At 33.1% G+C, this 20,229-nt stretch overlaps 1 protein-coding gene across 1 annotated transcript in view; it reads left to right on the forward strand.

Moving 5' to 3' along the window:
* Nucleotides 1-19,422, forward strand: part of LOC111054675 (glypican-5-like) — a 203,932-nt gene extending 184,510 nt beyond the window's left edge. The window contains exons 8-10 of the mRNA XM_039439616.1: nt 6,547-6,673; nt 10,177-10,343; nt 12,626-19,422. Of these exons, the coding sequence (XP_039295550.1) occupies nt 6,547-6,673; nt 10,177-10,343; nt 12,626-12,632 (301 nt within the window). The 3' untranslated portion in view covers nt 12,633-19,422. The remainder of the gene's footprint in view (nt 1-6,546; nt 6,674-10,176; nt 10,344-12,625) is intronic.
* The last annotated feature ends 807 nt before the right edge of the window (nt 19,423-20,229 follow it).

Consider the following 20,229-nt stretch of genomic DNA (forward strand, 5'->3'; position numbering starts at 1 on the left):
ATTAAAAATTAATTAGTATTAATGTCTTAAGTCAAGTATGCACTTACTCATTAAAGTATCGGCTATCCACTATAGAAGGCAGTAGCAAATGAGAGAATCGGCAGCGCTTTTCTCCTATCTTTCTCCACTGCCGTTACAACGTAGACCTCACTATAGAAGGAGAGAACGAGAGAAGAAGAAGAAGAATAATAATAAGAAGAAGAAGAGGAAGAAGAAGAAGAAGAAGAAGAAGAAGAAGAAGAAGAAGAAGAAGAAGAAGATCCCAAACAAGCAACCCAGGAAGAAGATCACAGAGTTAGAGGATGAGGCTGGATATTGGAATGAGGTCGCTCAGAAATCAGAGGAGCGCCTGGGGGCTCCGAAAGAGACCTGAATAATTAAGGGCGGTTGCTTCTTCATCTCAGGGTTCAGGGCTGCTACCAACCCCAAACCTCAAACCTGATTTCTATTCAGCCACCGTTGCTCGAGTGTGTACACAACCCCCGCCATTACCAATTCTGACATTAGTCTTTGCATGCATATAAATACACCAGCAGCAGCAGCAACTCCTATTATCATACTACTTGTGTTCTACAAGAGTACAGAATACAGCACGCTTATCAATTTATTACTGCTCTTACATGTATCCTATCCTATCCTATCCTCTTAGCAGAGTTGAAGTATACACAGAATCAGGAAGAAGAGGCTATAAATCAGGCAATTATTGTTAAAAATCTGGTGTGGTGCACTCACACAACTTTCCTTGCTCATTGTACTCTGAGCCTCATTCTTAAACAAGAATAATTTAGAGGAATAACATAATGACGATTGCTGGCGGCAACATATTTGAAACTACGATCAGACTACTGTATATGTGTATATATAATTGTTTTCAGAGTACATTTTCCTTTGTGTAAATTGAGAAATTCGATGATTTTTTTAAAAGTCGTCAAAACAGCTGTTCTACAAATGAAAATCTCGACTATGTGTTCTTTTTATAAACTGCTCTACCTACCTACCACCTCATGCACGAGAAGGAGTTTACAAAGTCCATTTCTCAAGGATGGGGTGGACCACATTAGTTTCGAAGGAAAAAGACTTATGCCAGTTGATAGAGCTGATAAATAACTATACAGGGTATGAATTTGAAATAAATCAGTCAAGTCATTTTTGAGAAAATCGTGAAAAACATGGTTTTTTAGTAATTATTCACCATTTTTCTCAAGAATATTACGGAGCTCCTGCAATTTTCCCAGAAATGAGACTCATGTCAGTTGATAGGGCTTATGAATATAGCTATGAGCTATCCATGGTAGCCTATAAATTTGAAGAAAATCGTTAAAGCCATTTTCGAGAAAATCATAAAAAACATGGTTTTTTAGTAATTATCCGCCATTTTTTCCGCCATCTTGAATTTAATTTTATTGAATTTCTTATTGTCGGGTCCTCATGGTATAAGGACCTTAAGTTTAAAATTTCAAGTCAATCGGTTAATTAGGAATGGAGTTATCGTGTTCACAGACATACACACACACAGACCAACACCCAAAAATCATGGTTTGGACTCAGGGGACCTTGAAACGTATAGAAAACTTGAAATTGGGGTACCTTAATTTTTTTTGGAAAGCAATACTTTCCTTACCTATGGTAGTAGGGCAAGGAAAGTAAAAATATGAGTATGTTTACCTAAGGGCCAGTTGCACGTACGTCTGCTAAATATGAACATTAACGCCGATTAACAAATCAGCGTTAGTTTTACGGATTCATTTCTGTTCCACAAAGATCGGTTAGTTTTTAATCCCGGTTAACTAACCATGATTTTAATCCACGGTTTCACAATCCAGCAACACTGTAATTTAACCGACGGATGTTATTATTCATCACAAATGTCACAAAATAATTGAGGTTAAGTTATTGAGGCGGTGAATTTGAAACTGAAAAAGATTAACAAACGAGATCATGGTCCAATATTTAGACATAATAGATATGTGTTTGATTTAAATTCTAATAAGAGAGAATATTTACATAATACAAACTGATAATGATAGGTATGCTAAAATAGCTAGGTAGGTAAAAATGAGGTTATGTTATTGAAGCGGTGAAATTGACCATTTAATACAGAGGCATGCGCCATAAAAATGCTCTGTCTGTCGCCAGTGTCAAGTACCATGCTGCTATCAGACGACAACAGATCGAAAACTAACCTCAAAAATCAGAATCTAATTTTGAATGCTAATATCAGCTAAATTCACTTCTCTATTTTATTAACGGATGAAATTCATTCATTCATATATTTAGCTCATACTTTGAATTTTGTAGTTTTTTTACCCAACACTAAACAACTATCAGTAGGTACCTAACCGGCGTTAGTTGGATTTTGCCAACTAATTAGAATTACATTTTTTCACGCCGGTTGGTTTAATCGGAGTTATCGCTTGAAATTTCTGCATTGTGCAACCAAAATGCATCGATTAGCGCTAATCTCGATTAAAGTATAGCATTTAATCGTGATTAAACGTTAACCGACGTAGACTACGTGCTACTGACCCTCAGAGTATCAATGAAAGTCTTTTATAAAATCGGTAGGAAAGTCGTCGCTATAGTGAGGTGGTCCACGTGACTATGGCAGTGGAGAAAGATAGGAAATCAGTGTTGCTGATTCTCTGCCTTGCCACTGCCAATAGAGGATTGCTGATACCGGTATATCTGATTGATTGATTGATTGATTGAGGACTTTATTTATGTAGATTACAATATATACTGGCTTATACACTTATATACAATAGCTTACAATACAGCAAAATTATAGATGAATTTACATAATATAGACTAAGAAAATAATTATTGAACTGTATATGATATGAAAAAGCAATTTGTAATATAATAACTATAGATAATAATCATATTGTTATGCATCTACATAAATTGGCGGAGCTTTGGACATATCAATGTCCATTCTTCGGAAAGAATATTAAAAATATCCTCCCCACTAACTCTCTACCAAATGTAATATCTGATGTAATATTGACTGTACATTCTTGTTTTAGATAATATTATATTCTAAATATTATATAGGATAATAGAAATATAATATTCTAATATTATATTCTGGTATTAATCAAGAGACTATATTCTTCAATGATCAAATGATGAATGTTCATAATCGAGATTAAATATTTTAAGGTGGAATGAAATAGTATATTTCGCACCTAGAGCAGAAAATGAGATTTTTCCAGCTCGAAATCGGTTTTCAAGTCTGAGGCCGTAGGCCGAGGACTAGAAAAGATTGAGAGCTGGAAAAACATTTTTGCCCGTGGTGCGAACGATATTTTTCGCCACACTACAGGTATTGCTGACAAAATAAATAAAGAATACAAAATAAAGAATACTTGTTAAGCTATCGTACCTATCTCTTGATTTTAGTGGTAGAAGATTTTCAGTCAGGATTTCAGATTCTTTTAAAATTTCACTTGGAATACCACAGTCATCTTCAAGCATTTTTGAAAATTCGGAATGCACTAATCAACAATAAATAATTGAATAAAACTGGTTTCGAAGCGAATTAGTTTGATTCGAAACTGGAACTGAAATCATGGCTACTTCAGCTGATGATGAAAGTGGCCACTCGCCCGATCTAGCGGATGACTTATTAACTACTTCCATGAGCGGCTGGAAAGAGACAACTTTCTGGCCTAGCCCGGAAAAGAAACCCTTTTCTGACGTCGTCTGCAAACAAGGTCTTTCAGATCTACGTAGGGACTGGAAAACAGCTGCTTTCTGTTCAGTGTGGCGAAAAGATATTGTCAATTCCACATAATTTATTTGAGTGCAAACTAGTTTCGATGCACTTGGCACTCAAAATAAATTATGTGGAATTGACAATATCTTTTCATTTCACCTTAATATGGAGAAATTCCACATCGCTGTGTCAAGTGTTAATTTTATTAAATATTTTGTTTGTACGATCAGACCACGTTGTAGAGCTAGAAAAAGAAGGCGCCATCTGCTTTGTCGAATGATAGACGAGAATAGTTACATCTCAGTGTTATATTATCGTTATTCAAATTATATTCTATCTTCATTCTCATTAATTATTTCTCATACTTTGTTGGATTCTTTGAATAATTAGCTGGACTGTGATTCAATGTAAATTGGTGTATAAGCCAGTATATATTGTAACATACAAGAAGTCTAATCTAATCATCCTCCTCCTCCTCCTGCTCCTCCTCCTCCTCCTCCTCTTCTTCTCCTCCTCAACCTCCTCCTCCTCTGATTAATAATTTTTTCAAACTTGTAAAATTCGTTGAATAATTAGCTGAACTGTCATTCAATGTAATTGGTGTATAAGCCAGTATATATTGTACATACAAGAAGTCTAATCTAATCATCCTCCTCCTCCTCCTGCTCCTCCTCCTCCTCCTCCTCTTCTTCTCCTCCTCAACCTCCTCCTCCTCTGATTAATAATTTTTTCAAACTTGTAAAATTCGTTGAATAATTAGCTGAACTGTCATTCAATGTAAATTGGTGTATAAGCCAGTATATATTGTAACATACAAGAAGTCTAATCTAATCCTCCTCCTCCTCCTCCTCCTCCTCTTCTTCTCCTCCTCAACCTCCTCCTCCTCTGATTAATACTTTTTCAAACTTGTAAAATTCGTTGAATAATTAGCTGAACTGTCATTCAATGTAAATTGGTGTATTAGCCAGTATATATTGTAACATACTCGTACATGACTAAAGAACTCCAATCTAATCCAATCATCATCCTTCTCCTCCTCCTCCTCCTCCTCCTCCTCCTCCCAACCCTCCTCCTCCTCCTACCAACACTCCTCTTCGTTTATACAAGTAATAAATATCTTTCATCCTTCCTCACAAACCCTCATTTCCATGTAAAATATACTCATTCGCCTATATTCGTGTACCCTCATCCCACATGCCATGTCTCTTATTCTCGACTTTTCTCATTAATACATCCTCACCACTTCTTCCCTCTTCCTCCTCATACTCCTCCTCCTCCTCCTCCTCCTCTTCCTCCTCATCATCATCCCCCTAATATTCAACAGTCTCCATTTCCCCCCACCCCCTTCTCTCATCGCAATATTCCATACCCCATTCGCCAACTTTCATTTCTATTGTTTCTCATTATCATGTTCTCTAGCCCCATACCCATGTTCATTCTCTTCTTCTTCATCTTCTTCTTCTTCTTCTTCTTCTTCATTTGCTTATCGCTCTTCTCGCCGCCTCTTCTCCACCGTCGCATAATCTTTAATTTTATTCAAAATGATGGCATTGCTTTGCTACCAGCCCAGCCCAGCCAATTTTCAGTTTCCAATCTCAGTGAGCTCGGCGACTAATTAAAAACACACAAATTTGAGAGTTGCACAGTAGGAGTGGGAAAAAGAAAGCAGGAGAAGAAGAAGATGAAGATGATGAAGGAGAAGAAGAAGAAGAAGAAGAGAAGAAGAAGAAGAAGAAGAAGAAGAAGAAGGAGATGAAGATGCTGAAGGAGGAGAGGATGAAGAAGGAGAGAAAGAAGAAGAAGAAGAAGAAGAAGGAGAAGAAGAAGAAGAAGAAGAAGAAGAAGAAGAAGAAGAAGAAGAAGATGATGAAGAAGAAGAAGGAGAAGAAGAAGACAGAGTAGAAGAAAAAGAGAAAATGTAACTCAGACAATACAATATTGTGTTACTTTTGTTGATTATGTTGCCTATCTGCTATAAAAAATTAGTGTGATTTAACTTTAAAGCGGATCAGGAGGAGATTTTTCTCAACTTCTAAGATTCAAATCAAGTTAGTTTTCTAAAATCTAAGATTCAAGTCGACGGTTTGGCATTTCTGTTTAAATGTTGCGCATTTACGGCGAAACGCGGTTATAGATTTTCATGAAATTTGACAGGTATGTTCCTTTTTGAATTGCGCGTCGACGTATATACAAGGTTTTTGGAAATTCTTCTTCCACATGAAGAAGAATTGTGCATCTGAAAATTTAAATCATACTGAATAACCCAGGGATATAATTAATCAATATTTTTGATTTCTCCTCTTGTGTCATCTACTGATTTTTGTTGTATTAATGTTCCATCAATTTTCATTCACTTTCTTTGATTTTTATAGATTCATATCAAGTTATTGTATTTATTATTTATTTATTTATTTATTTATTATTTATTTATTTATTTATTTATTTATTTATTTATTTATTTATTATTTATTTATTTATTTATTTATTTATTTATTTATTTATTTATTTATTTATTTATTTTTTTATTTATTCATTTATTAGAACAGTCACAAACACGATATTTGGAAAGAGAAACAGGCAATTGCCCAAAACTTCTTCAATTCCTTGATTTTGGCACATAAATAGTCCAAGTGAGGTTAAGTTTAAAATTTCTGTTTTCACCAAAGATTAACACTCAGAGAATACGTATTCGAGATATGACTGATGAATTTTGAATTTCGAAGGGTGAACAATGTCTTTCTATCTTCATATATTCAATTATGTGATCAATTTATGAATTAAATATGTAACAAAGTTTGATGGTTTATCAATTATTTTTTTCATTTCAGATACACGAAAACTCTTGTTCGACCTGGAGTGGACGCCCAGAAGTACAACCCTGAACTGGCGTGGACCGAAAGTGAACCAGATCCTATCATTCATCAGCTCAGCGACAAACTGAGGCATATCAGACAGGTTCGTTCACTTTGAAATCTGTCTCTCATTCATGAATTCAACACTAGCTGTTGCGGGAACGCGGAATCGGAAATGCTGTGTACATTTCTGTTATGGATATTTCTAATTCCGCGTTCCCTTAGCATCTAGTAGTCGCTACTAATGTCCTTGTGTGCAGCGTGCTTGAGTATATAGTCTGAGAAGCACGAGCTAATAGTATATTTCGCACCTACAGCAGAAAATGAGATTTTTTCCGGCTCGAAATCGGTTTTCAAAAGATCGGTTAGAAAAGATTGAGAGCCGGAAAAACATTTTTGCCCGTGGTGCGATCGCTATTTTTCGCCACACACAAAAATAAACAATAAATATATAGTTATTTGTGCAACTAGTGCGCAAAGTGACAGTTTGCTGCACCGAAAGAAACGTTTACGGCCTCGCCTACGGCTCGGGCGGAATGGTTTCTTGAGTGCAGCAGAGGAACTTTGCGCACGTATTTCACATTAAGTTTTTCCTACAGTTACCATTGAATATGAAAAGTGGGTAATTATGGGTAAAATTGCCTGAATAATGTATGTGTGTTTGAATGGCGGGGCGGCTGTGTGGTGTGTGTTGTGGGTGGGTGCGGCTGTGCTGTCGCTGTCCTTGGTTATAATATAATTATAATGTAATAATTAGCGCGTTGTGCTTGGTTGCACCTCTGCTCACTATAGCAGCCACAGCAGTCACTGTTACCAACTTCATTTTGATTTTGCTGCACTGTTGCTCCATATAACCTACTAAGTATTTTGCGTTGCCATGTTGCAAATCTGGAGTGCAGAAAAATTTTTCCCGCACTAGAGCGGAAAAGTGATTCTTTGCGTTCTGTAATCAGTGCAGCAATAGCCACTTTTCAACGTAACTGTAGGAAAAAACAATAATAATATTGTTTACTAAGCACTTCCGAAAGCAGAAGTGGAAGGTCATAGCTCTAGCAAATCTGAGGTAATCTGAATATCAGGAAATTGTCCAAGTATTTTTATTTTTTATTCTGATTTGTCTAAATAACCTAAAAGATGATGTTCAATTATGTGGGAGGTTGATTTTATACTTTTTAATTCTTTCAAATGACAATTAGATGATATTATTATAAATGTTTTAATTATTGAATAATGAACACAAATAATGAAAAGTTTTTTGATCAGCTGTTTTTTGATCACCTTTCTTAGTTCCATGTTAGCGGCTGGAAAGGGTACTCTTTCCGGCCTAGGCCGGAAAGAAACCTGTTCTGACGTCAGACGAGAGTCGTCTGCAAACAATGTCTTTCACATCTACGTAGGGACTGGAAAACAGCTGCTTTCTGTGCAGTGTGACGAAAATGTAATTTAAGGCACAAGCGTGCAAGTGTCTTGAATATTTCACGAGTGGTTTAGAGATCAAATACAATAGTGTTTGCATATACTGGTGTTTAAAATCTTAGAGAAAAGATAGCATAAGAAGATATCCCATGGTATGGGGCGTTTATGTTTCAAATTTCACTGTTAAGGCTGTGCAAAGGCTAAAAACAAACTTTCTACTGCTGATATTTTTCAAAGTTTTTCGATCTGTATATAATCAAGCTATCAAAATGGAAAGGTTTTCTCGAAAAAACATTTTTTCCGATCATTTACTTTTTGAGATATGAGCGCATAAAGTTTAAATTTTTGGGACAGAACATTTTAAATTCGGTAATAATTAAATCCATGAGATTCAGAGGATAGATTCTTAATGGTATTGTTGATCTAGTAAAATAAAAATTACCTTAAAATAACAATTTTTGAGAAATTTATTCAGTTTACCTAAAATGACCAAAAATAACTTTTTTGGGGTTATTTTTGGTGAATTGAATAACTTTCTCAAAAAATTTTATTTTCAGGAAAGTTTTGTTTTACTAGATCAACAATACCATGAAGAATCTATCCTCTGAATCTCATGGATTTAATTATTATACCGAATTTAAAATGTTCTGTCCAAAAAATTTAAACTTTAGGCGCTCATATCTCAAAAAGTAATGATCGGAAAAAATGTTCTCCTGTGAGAACTTTTTCATTTTGATAGCTTGATGATATAAAAATCGAAAAACTTTTAAAAATAGCAGCAGTAGAAAGTTTATTTTTAGCCTTTACTCAAGCTGATAGTTCTAGTATTAATTTTTGGTGAAGCTATGTGACGCTGGTAGTCTCTCATAATTACCGTTCTTACACTCTTACACTCCCAACAAAACAGTGATAATAGACAGTAGTCGACAGTAATCGGCTTGAATTGACGGTGAAATTTGGAACATGGGATATCTACTTATGCTATCTTCTCTCTTTTGTATCATCCTGCAACGTAAACTAGATGTTGTGAGAATGTAGTACAAACTGAACGTCCCAACATCCCACTTGTTTCAGTTTGTCTGGAATAGGCACTCGCTGATCTGAAATCTCGCAGATCTGAGGCACTCCCAAATTTGGCACATGAACGCTTCTCATATAATTTTCCCTTATGATATTTTCAAAAAATATATTTTCCATTAACACTCTACACTCTACCAGAAGATGTTTGACTGTGAAATCTATATTATAATAAAGGAAAGAATCTATATATATATATATATATTATATATATATATATATATATATATATTATATATATATATATATATATATATATGAAAGCGAAATGGGTCTCACTCACTGACTGACTCACTGACTCACTCACTCGCAGAACTAAAAATCTACCGGACCAAAAACGTTCAAATTTGGTAGGTATGTTCAGTTGGCCCTTTAGAGGCGCACTAAGAACGGTTTTGGAAAAATTCCAAAGATACGCCCAAAATCTGCGTTTTTTAGAATTTTCTCAGCTTTATCGAGAGCAAATGAACAGAAAATGTTCAAATTTAGTACAGAAGCTAAGCTAGGGTGTAATAATGTTGTGTTAGAAGGAATTTGAAATAACGCCAAAGATACGCCCAAAATCTGCGTTTTTCCAGCGTTTTTTAGCATTTTCTCAGCTTTATCGAGAGCAAATGAACAGAAAATGTTCAAATTTATTACAGAAGCTAAGCTAGGGTGTAATAATGTTGTGTTAGAAGGAATTTGAAATAACGCCAAAGATACGTCCAAAATCTGCGTTTTTGGCGAGCGAATCGAGGCCGCTGATCTCATTCTTGGACGATCCAGTCGGGGGTCCTGGGGGCGGAGCCCCCTGGCTAGACGGATACGGCGAGCGAAGCGTGCCTGACGGCTAGCTGTCTTATACACGTACGGGATAGGAAAATTATGTTTGACGCATCATCACGTCTCAACTACTCAACTGATTAACTTGAAATTTTGCATATAGATTCGTAATTAACTGAGGATGGTTATAGGCCTATTTTCAATTTTTCAAGATTTCATTGCGTTAAGTTTCCAGTTTGTCAAGTTTTTAATTAGTCCCTTGCGGAGCATGGGTTACCTGCTAGTCTTCAATAGTTATCTGATTTTTTAAAAATATTTCTTGTAATAAATTGATTTTTTTGTGCTTAGGTTGTAATGGGACAACTGAACCAAGCCCAAAACCTGGTGGCCGAGTCGTATCTGCGGGATGAGGAGGACGGCAGCGGAAGTGGACAGAAGCCGGATGATGACGATGATGATGACACTGAATGGACACAGGGATCCGGATCCGGGGAATATTCCTGGCGAGGAACACAGTAAGCAAAGCATCCTAATACCTGTGCTCTACATAATAACTTAAATATACTTAATAACTTTTGATTAACATTGGTGTTGCTATCCTTGTATATCACTCAGCAAAGCAGATAGTGCTAACCTGTTTTAGCTCTGCTACGTCTGCAGATCGTTTTTAACAATGTAGAATTATAATTTTACCTATTTCGGACTATGTGTAACCTTATCTAAATTTAGGAGAGGAATAGCACAAGGTTACCTTATTTTTCCTCTCCCTATCATTTTGATGATGTACTTAGATTGTATGAATCAATAAAGAATATACTCTGTACAAATTTACTTCTGACTTGGGAGTAAACAATACCGTAAAGAAAAAACAGGCTATTGTCCAAAACTTCTTCAATTTCCTAATTTTGTCTTAAATTGTCCAAATATTATGTAGGTTATGTCCATTTCAATTTATACACTAAATCATCAATCTGAATTTACAAATCAGAATAAAACAAACTATTTTAAATTTAGATAGATTAATAATAAAACTTCCGTAAAAACATAAAACAAACTTCAAATTCACAAAATAATTCTGTGATGGTGATAATATTGAAATAAATAAATAAACTATGGGTTTGTGTTTTCATAGAGATAAATTCAGTATGGGTTCATTCGAAAAGTGTAGAATTAGGACTTCAACAATGAGACTTTAGTGATCTTGTAGCTGAATTTTGTGTGTAAATTTTTATCGTGAGAAATTTATTTTTCCTACAGTTACGTTGAAAAGTGGCCATTGCTGCACTGATTACAGAACGCAAAGAATCACTTTTCCGCTCTAGTGCGGGAAAAAATTTTTCTGCACTCCAGATTTGCAACATGGCAACGCAAAATACTTAGTAGGTTATATGGAGCAACAGTGTAGCAAAATCAAAATGAAGTTGGTAACAGTGACTGCTGTGGCTGCTATAGTGAGCAGAGGTGCAACGAAGCACAACGCGCTAATTATTACATTATATATTATAACCAAGGACAACATTTTTATTCAATTTGACAATAAATTAAGGTTTTTATCAATAATAAAATTACACAGAAAAACATTTGATGCATTTCAGGCAATTTTACCCATAATTACCCACTTTTCATATTCAATGGTAACTGTAGAAAAAACTTAATGTGAAATACGTGCGCAAAGTTCCTCTGCTGCACTCAAGAAACCATTCCTAAACGTTTCTTTCGGTGCAGCAAACTGTCACTTTGCGCACTAGTTGCACAAATAACTATTTCTGTTTAAAAATAATTTTCTCACATTAAGATTTTGCTAACTTGCGTCCGGGAAGACTCCAATTTTATGCAGGGTTGAGGTGTATTCTCACGGAACTGTATTTCCGTTAGCGATGGAAAATACACGAGTATTTTGGGAATATTTCAAACTTGCATTATTTTCCTTTCCCACGGAATAATGCTCGTCTCCACGTGGACCGTTGTCTCGTTGGTGGAAGGGGAACATAATTTGCGTGGAATAGTTCACTTCCAATCAAGCCGCGGCCGAATTCACATTTAAAATCCAGAGGTAGCCTCGGCCCTCGAGGGCTCAAAATTAACGTGTGTGTTGAATTTGTTTGCTGTTTAAGATTGTTAATAAAAATATGTATTATTTTTTGCCGTAAGTTAAGTTGAAGTAGTTTATTAATTATTCGAAGTGAATATGTCAATGTTTGTTTAAATTAGTAAGTTATAAGTAGTAAGTAGTAGCTATTAGTAAGTTAGTTTGTTTAAGTTATATCCGGGAGTAATCAGTGTAGTGAAAATTTCTTAATAGTAATGAATTTATAAATTGATCGATTGTTAGTGCCATTATATTTTGTAGCTCATGCTAAAAACCCTTGAATGACCGAGTCCCTAGTATCATAAATTTGTAATTGAGAAATGAGTAAAGTCCACGCTACCTTCGTGAACAGTTAGAATCCAAAAAAGCAGTTAGCAAAATCTTACATGCAGTCATCTTGAATTTTTAGAATGTGCAATGAACCGATATAGATTATTTTTGTTATTGTCCAAATTTAAATCAGTTTAATTCATTTAATAAAATTTTACAATTTTAATAGAATGCTGAAGTTTGTTGTTTAATAAAGTCCCATGACTCGCCCTTTAGAATTTAGGGATCTCTTAATTCTACCCCCTTTCTGGGTTGGTTACAATTCTATAAAAACACATAAATTTTGAGCTCGAAAATTCTAGGTTATTCTATTGCGGATAATGCATCAGTTTGCCTTGTAATAGGTTGCTAACAATATTAATTTGTGTGTTTTTGCAGGTACTAAGAAAAAGACATACATCACAGATGGAATCGACGTGAACACAAATGTGATCCCCGGCCAAGAAGGGGGCAACTCGAACGGAGGCCCAGGGGGGGCTCAGACCCCTGGCGGGGGCAAGGGAAGTGCATCCAGTGTCATTCACACGCAACACGCTCTCACTCTCACACTCGCCGTTGCATTCGTCACAAGTATGTATCACATGGCGCATTGAGCCGACTGTCTGTAAGTTGAAATCGGTGGTTTTTGGTTGGTTCCAGTCGGGGGGTTTTCAGGGGGTGTAAACTCTGGTTTAGTGTGTTAAATACACTAAACTAGAGTTTAGACGGAATTTGTAGACAGAGGTTGAAGATGGCACGGTTTAAAGTAGACCATGTTTGTAGAGGGTGGTAAACTTTGGTCCAGAGTGTTAAATACACTAAACTAGAGTTTAGACGGAATTTGTAGACAGAGGTTGAAGATGGTACGGTTTAAAGTAAGACCATGTTTGTAGAGGGTGGTAAACTTTGGTCCAGAGTGTTAAATACACTAAACTAGAGTTTAGACGGAATTTGTAGACAGAGGTTTGAAGATGGCACGGTTTAAAATAAGCCATATTTGTAGAGGGTGGTAAACTCTGGTTTAATGTGTTGAATACACTAAACTAGAGTTTAGAGTTTAGACAGAGGTTTGAAGATGGCACGGTTTAAAGTAGACCATGTTTGTATAGGGTGGTAAACTTTGGTTTAGTGTGTTATAATACCCTAAACTAGAGTTTAGAGTTTAGACAGGGGTTTGAAGATAGCAAGGTTTAAAGTAGGCCATATTTGTCAGTTTTAGGCTTGTAAAGTTCAACAACCTAACTTCATTTTTCCATTGCGAATTGATGATCCCTACATGAGCTTCTTGTTTGTGCGTTTGTGAAGGGGTGTTTACATTAGTCAAGTTTACTTGAATTGAATGTATTTTGCACAACTTGCATAACTTGAGGTAAAGTTTGCAAGAGCAGAAACTTGAATCAAAGATGAAAAAATAATAGTGTTCTTCACTCTTTGCTTGAATCCACTATACCAACGACAGTTAGAAGTAAGAGTAGGCCTACCGGAATCCAATCAGAGTTTGAACCATCGTTTACTTTGAGGGCAGTTTTGGTATTTAGATCCACAATTAGAATCGAGAGTACTACAGTTCGAATAAATAAGTTTATGTATCGTCTACTGTTGGACAAAGTTTAAAAAAATACATATTTATTTTATTTATTTATTATTTTTAAAAGAAAGCACTGACCAAGAGAGAAAAATCAAGAATACTCCTTGTACTATTTCTCTCCCAAATTTAGATAATATTTTAAAAGTCCATAATAGGGTTATGATTTCACTCTACTAAAATTTAGTTCATTTTTACTGAAAAACTGAAGATTTTGAATTGATTTTTACTTTATGACCTAAAAGTAATTCTATGATGAACTAGTCTCAATGAAATGAAAATATTCTTTATTTGGCGGAGCTATTAGTCTCAACCTACAGGGCACATATTTGTTCAGTTATGGGTTAGATTTTGTTTAGTATTTGTAAAATATTTTGGGAACGTAGATACTGTATTTTTTCTATATGTTATTAGTAGTTTTGTTGAGTTGGAAATTGGAAATTCAGTTTGTAAGGGTTGAGAATCTATGTTGTAGTACACCCTCTACGAATAACCCTGTATCCCTGAAACCACCCCCGATTGTGAACTGTAGTTAAATTATGGCAATAATGTTGAAATTATACAACGTAAACAGAAGAGTAATAATTAATATACTAATTTATGTATTAGATCTTTCCAAATTTATTTATTTTATGTGTAAGTAGCTCGGAACATGCTAAGAATTGTGTATCGTCGAATGTTATTGGGAATCTATTCACTTGTTATTTCGAATTTCTGTCAATTTTGAAAAAAAGTCGGGAAAGAAACTTTTTTTATTAACTTTATTATTTCTTTGCTATTTTTACAAGAAAGTGAGAACTTACTTTGATTTTATTCTACTTCATGGATAAATTTGAAATGAAATGTTTTTTATTTGAATGAGCTCAGATTTTTAAGTTTCTGTTTCAACTGATGACATTTTTTTATTTATCATCACAAAAACAGTGAATAGATTCTCATTAACTGCAACGATAGTATTGGCTGTGTGCATTGTAAAATTGTTGTAATTTATGCAATTGAAGGAACGTCTCAAATTATTATTATAAAATTATTTGGGAATGTATTGTAAAACAAACTGTTGGATTATTCTGTCTGTGTCGATACTGATATTGAAGGTGTATTTTTATTTTGTTAGTCTTCTAATAATTGTCTAAAACTAAATTTGTAGGGTTTTTATTCTCGTGGGACTTGAAACTGATATTCATGACACAGCTATAATCAGTAACATTTTTCAAATCAATCAATGTTTCTTTTGGAATTATGACTCTCTGAAATTGAAAGGGATAACATTTCGTTATAATAGCAAGTATAAAGTTAGATGTATTGCATTGTAACGATCTAACCATTAACGGCCAGTTTAGTAATCTTGGATCACTAACCTAACCAACCTAACCTAACCTAACCTAACCTTAACTCACTTAGAGCTGCGCTAACACCAAAGTTATTAACAAAATGTTAATCCTTATAGATTCTATAAGATTGAACGGAACTTGACAAACACATATGTTCATCATGTGTATGATAAGCTATGTTCAATCTTATACAATCTATAAGGTGTAAACGCAGCTTTAGAATCCTTGAAGCGAAATCAAAAATATCAAAATTTGATCTCAAATTTCAAACTTGAAAAAAAAAATTATTTCTACTAATTACTGCTTCTCCAAGTGTCATGAGTATTAGCTAATGTAAATATTTCTTTTCGGCTATTTAGTACCATAAATCTAAATTCTCATTCATTTTAGTTCTACGATCTATGAAATTGACCTAATTTATGAAAAAAATTGCGAAAACTTTTTGTGTATGATTGTGTAAAAGTATGATTGTGAATTATTGCAAAAATATTTACATATCTATTGTTACTGCAATTGAAGCTTTTTGGCTGTGATAAATTGGTTTAAAAATTAACTTTTCTAACAATTAACTGCCATTTTTAGGTTTTTGTAAATTTTTTTGGGGGGAAATTGTGTGTAGAGGCGGTGGACAGACAGAATTTTCTGACAGGTTTTGAAAAATGTATTGTTTAAAAATGTTTGGAATGTTTCTGAAGGTTATAGAGTTGTTGAAGCTACTTGTTGAAAAAATTCTTGTATCAATATTGAACTCAGGTTCTATACCATATTATGTATGCTTCCATATTATTCTATTAATAGGTCCTTTTTTGAGAAAATTTCATTTCTTAAAAGTTATTTGAAAAATAATTGGCAATTTATTTGTCAGTTTTATCGTTTCTGAAAACTCTACATTGCTATTGCTATGACTATACTCTTCAAAAATCTTTTTAATCAAAAAACTGTTAATGATAAATTTCAACACGTCATATGAACCAAAACTTGATCTACAAAGCTGATTTTAAAAATCAATTTTTGAAAAAAAATGTAAGATTTTTTTTAAATCCGGAACTTTTGCAGAAATGTGTGTTTTTGCATAAAATAATATTGAAATTGTGCCATTTATTAGTCATTTAGACTTTCCCTGAAGAGTGTATGACTGATTTTTTAAGAATATTTTCCATTATGCGTTAGTTTTTAGTGTGAAATGAACAGTCACAATTTAATAATAATTTGAACCGCTATAATTGGTCTCAGAATGTATGAGAGCTTCTCACTTACCTAACCTTACCTTAGAACTGCAATAAAAATTATAATTTTAATAAAACGCGTATAAAATGTACGAACTGAATGCGAAAATTATGTTAAGAAGTGTGTATAATATATAAATAATATAGTAATTTTTTATGTTAGGGTATATGTGTTAGTTAGTTTGTTAAGAGACTGTTGAATGCTTGAATCGCATAATTTATTTCACAAATTCTAATCTGAGATTTTCATTGAATTTATAGGCAAGTTAAAAATGTTCTCGAGTTTCTGCTTCTATTAGATACAAGGTACCTTGTAAAGTAGCAAAACAATATTTGATTTTTATAGGATACAACAAAGTTTACTCCAAGTTCTCGTAGATATTCCATATTTTTCATAAATAATGTAGTTTTGTATCGAAGAAATAGAGGAAATGATCATTTATTATCTATCTTGAGCTGCGCTCATGAGAAACTACAATCAAATCATTGTATACTGATAAATTTTAGGTTTAATTTGCAAAGTTCCCCTGTAAAAATTTAAATTTTTCAAGAAATCAATATCATATAATTTATTTTATTATCTGACACAGGCTATAAGAGTCTTCCCTTACTATTCTCAATTAGTGTTTAAAATTACTGCAAAATCTCGAATCAATTTTTTAGAGTCGTAAACTTCCTTTTTTCCCCCACTTGATTGAATTCACTTCCAATATTTTAAAGGAATTTATTGAATATTATGAGTGATTCCATTATTTGGAAGATCTACTCACCAACTAATTGGGAATTAGGCTATGCAAAGAATGTAAAAACCTCTTCTAATTTTTGTATGCGTCTTGCAATAAATGTATGACTGTTATATCGAGAATTAATAATTTATGAACTGTTTGTAAATTTTTCGCTCTTCTAAATTTTATTTAGGAATAAATAGTTAAATTTATATCGTATACCCTTTAGAAACAGTCTGCCAGTTGGTCAACGTTATTGAAACCCTAGGGCTTAGCTATATTATCATCAAGAAATTGTTAATAGATTCTTAACTACCTATTAATAGTGAGTGTAAATAGTAGAAAACGATAATATTAATGAAAATTGTATATTTTTATTGGTCAATCAGTTAAAACTGAAACATTTAAACGCATTTTAAAGTCTATTTGTACAAAGGATGATATTATATAGCCTATTTTCGAACGCATAACTTAGTTAATAATAATATTGTTTAATAGGTATTGAGTATTCAGCACAACGTCATATTTTTATTCTGAATTCTGAATTGGTTATTATAATAGAACATAAAATGAGTATGAAATTTGAAGATTTCATCTTCACAATAGTACATAAAGTTTGAGATATTTTTCAATTACTATTTAGATCAAAGCTTTTGTTGATTTAATAATTATTCCTTTCATAAAAGTCCTTTATATTATCAATGTAGTTAACAGTAACAGGTATGAAGAGAAGAGAAGAGAGAAGAAGACGAAGGAGAAGAAGAAGAAGAAGAAGAAGAAGAAGAAGAAGAAGAAGAAGAAGAAGAAGAGAAGAAGAAGAAGAAGAAGAAGAAGAAGAAGAAGAAGAAGAAGAAGAAGAAAAGAACACGAAGAAGAAGATGGTGATGATGAAGAAGAAGATGAACGAGAAAAAGTTGAGAAATTATAAGTAATTCAGTTTCTATTTCAAGATGACATCTATGATGAAATACACAAATTTCGATAATCTAAAAATTTAACACTTCATTATTTATGGTCTATGCTCAGGGTCCTAAAATTGTCCCTATTACAATTGATTGTAAATCACACTAAAAATGAATGTATACATATATTTTTTGGCACTATTTTCTTGTGATTCATCACGCCATTTTATCTCTTCTATTTTTCTCAATTCTTGTACAGTTGTTGCATTATAACCGTCGATCAAATTTGATCTCTGATCAATCTTTGATGTCTCCAATCAAATATATTATACAAAAACATTGGCAATAATTTTCTACGTAATAACACAATACTATATTACTATAAAACCCTATTTGCAATACAGCTCATACATATAGCAATTAAAAAAATACTACTATTGTAATATTCACTATTTGTTAACAATATTGTTTATTATTTGATTGTGCCTTAATATAATTGAAGTAACACAAAATAATGCATAAATTGAAGTAAAAATAATAGTAGTTTAGTAAAAATATTCTATTGTAAATACAATTTTCTTCGCAATGTAAGTAAATCTGTTTAATAATAAGAATGCAATATCTGGTAGAATATGATCATTTGTTGATCTTTTTCTGAGTAAATTCTATTGTATTGTATTTATTTAATACATTCTGAATAAATAGGAAAAGGCTTGAAGTATGCTATCATAACAGATTTGTTTTATAAATTGGGTCAACAATATTTTCTATAAAATCTTTAATTTACTAGTCTTAGATTGTAATTAATTTTTGTGTAGTATCATTGTGACGACTCACACTGTTGAAATTTGTGATCTATTTCTTGCTGCGTTTTTAATATTATGTTTATTGTAAATTGTGCTTAGCCTGAACGCAATGAAGAATATTAATTGGTAGAGTTATTGGATTAATAATATTATAAACTACATTATGAAATGTGTGAATGTTTGTTGAGTGTGCTGTTCAACATTGTGTGGAAATCAAAATTTGCATTTTTTGAAATCAACGAGAAAAATATTTTTAATTTCTGGAGTAGAATCTTCAAATTATGTTTCAAAAGTTCTGATTTTGTGTTTTATTGGATTACAAATAACAAATTTAGGCAGCAACAACTAACTAATAGAATGAACTATGACTAATACATGAAAAATATTACTGAAATACGTTTTGAATGTCCGTCTTTATTTCACAATATTGAAATATATGAACTAAAGCCGTAATCATAGCTATGTGGAGCCTAACTGTTTCTGATATGATGAACACTGTATTTAAATATATTGTTGAAAATATGTTCGAATGGTATATAAGTTTGTGTATGTGTGATAAGATTGTTGATAATTACGTCAATGTAAGTGATATATTAAGGAATAAAGAGAGATTTTTCCAAACATTTGTGCTCCAATTTAAAGTACCTGTGCTAACATATATATAGAATAGTTGTAATGTGTAGTATCTAGTATGTTTCCTAATGACATGGATTATGTAATAGCTATCATCTAAACATATAGGTAGAACTTTGGGAGTATGGTACCGTAGCCTGTAGGCCTATATAGACATGGATTGAATAGTGTAGATATTATAGTAGAAAGAATAATAATTATGGTGGTGGTATTGTTTCAAATATATTATAAATATAAGGGTGGAAATTTCATCTCTGAATGAATTTTCATCGTTGAATTCATCTCAAATAAAATATTTTATTAATTTTCATATGAAATTAATTCGATTCTCAATAAAAATAGAGCTTTGGAACAATCCAGTTATAAACACAATAATAGACGTGTGATTTTATTGGTGTTTTACAGCTGTATTGAAAGAAAAAAGAAGTAATTCAAGATTTCAAAGAGTGTTCTGATGGAATTTGAAAATTAACTCAAGATTAGAACAGATTCATGCTGGTAACCGAGGTAAGAAGACAAATATCATGCAAAATTCAAAATACGCGCTCTACAGTAGTTAGTTTGCAAATCTACCGGTAGGTGGAGCGCCGGTGTTGTTTTCAAAATTCAGTTTAGTTGAGTTTCTGGTTTGTCGTCTATAATCTTTACAGTCACAGTTCAACAAAATAGTTTTATAATATTTTCTACAGTACTTTAAAGACCCTACCAGAGAAAACGGATACATTTCAATTGTATAGAATTAGATGTTTGTTTATTTTATGGCCCTATTTTAAATTTTAACATTGAAAATTGGAT

This window comes from Nilaparvata lugens, chromosome 13 (assembly GCF_014356525.2).
Source record: "Nilaparvata lugens isolate BPH chromosome 13, ASM1435652v1, whole genome shotgun sequence".
Classification (NCBI taxonomy): domain Eukaryota; kingdom Metazoa; phylum Arthropoda; class Insecta; order Hemiptera; family Delphacidae; genus Nilaparvata; species Nilaparvata lugens.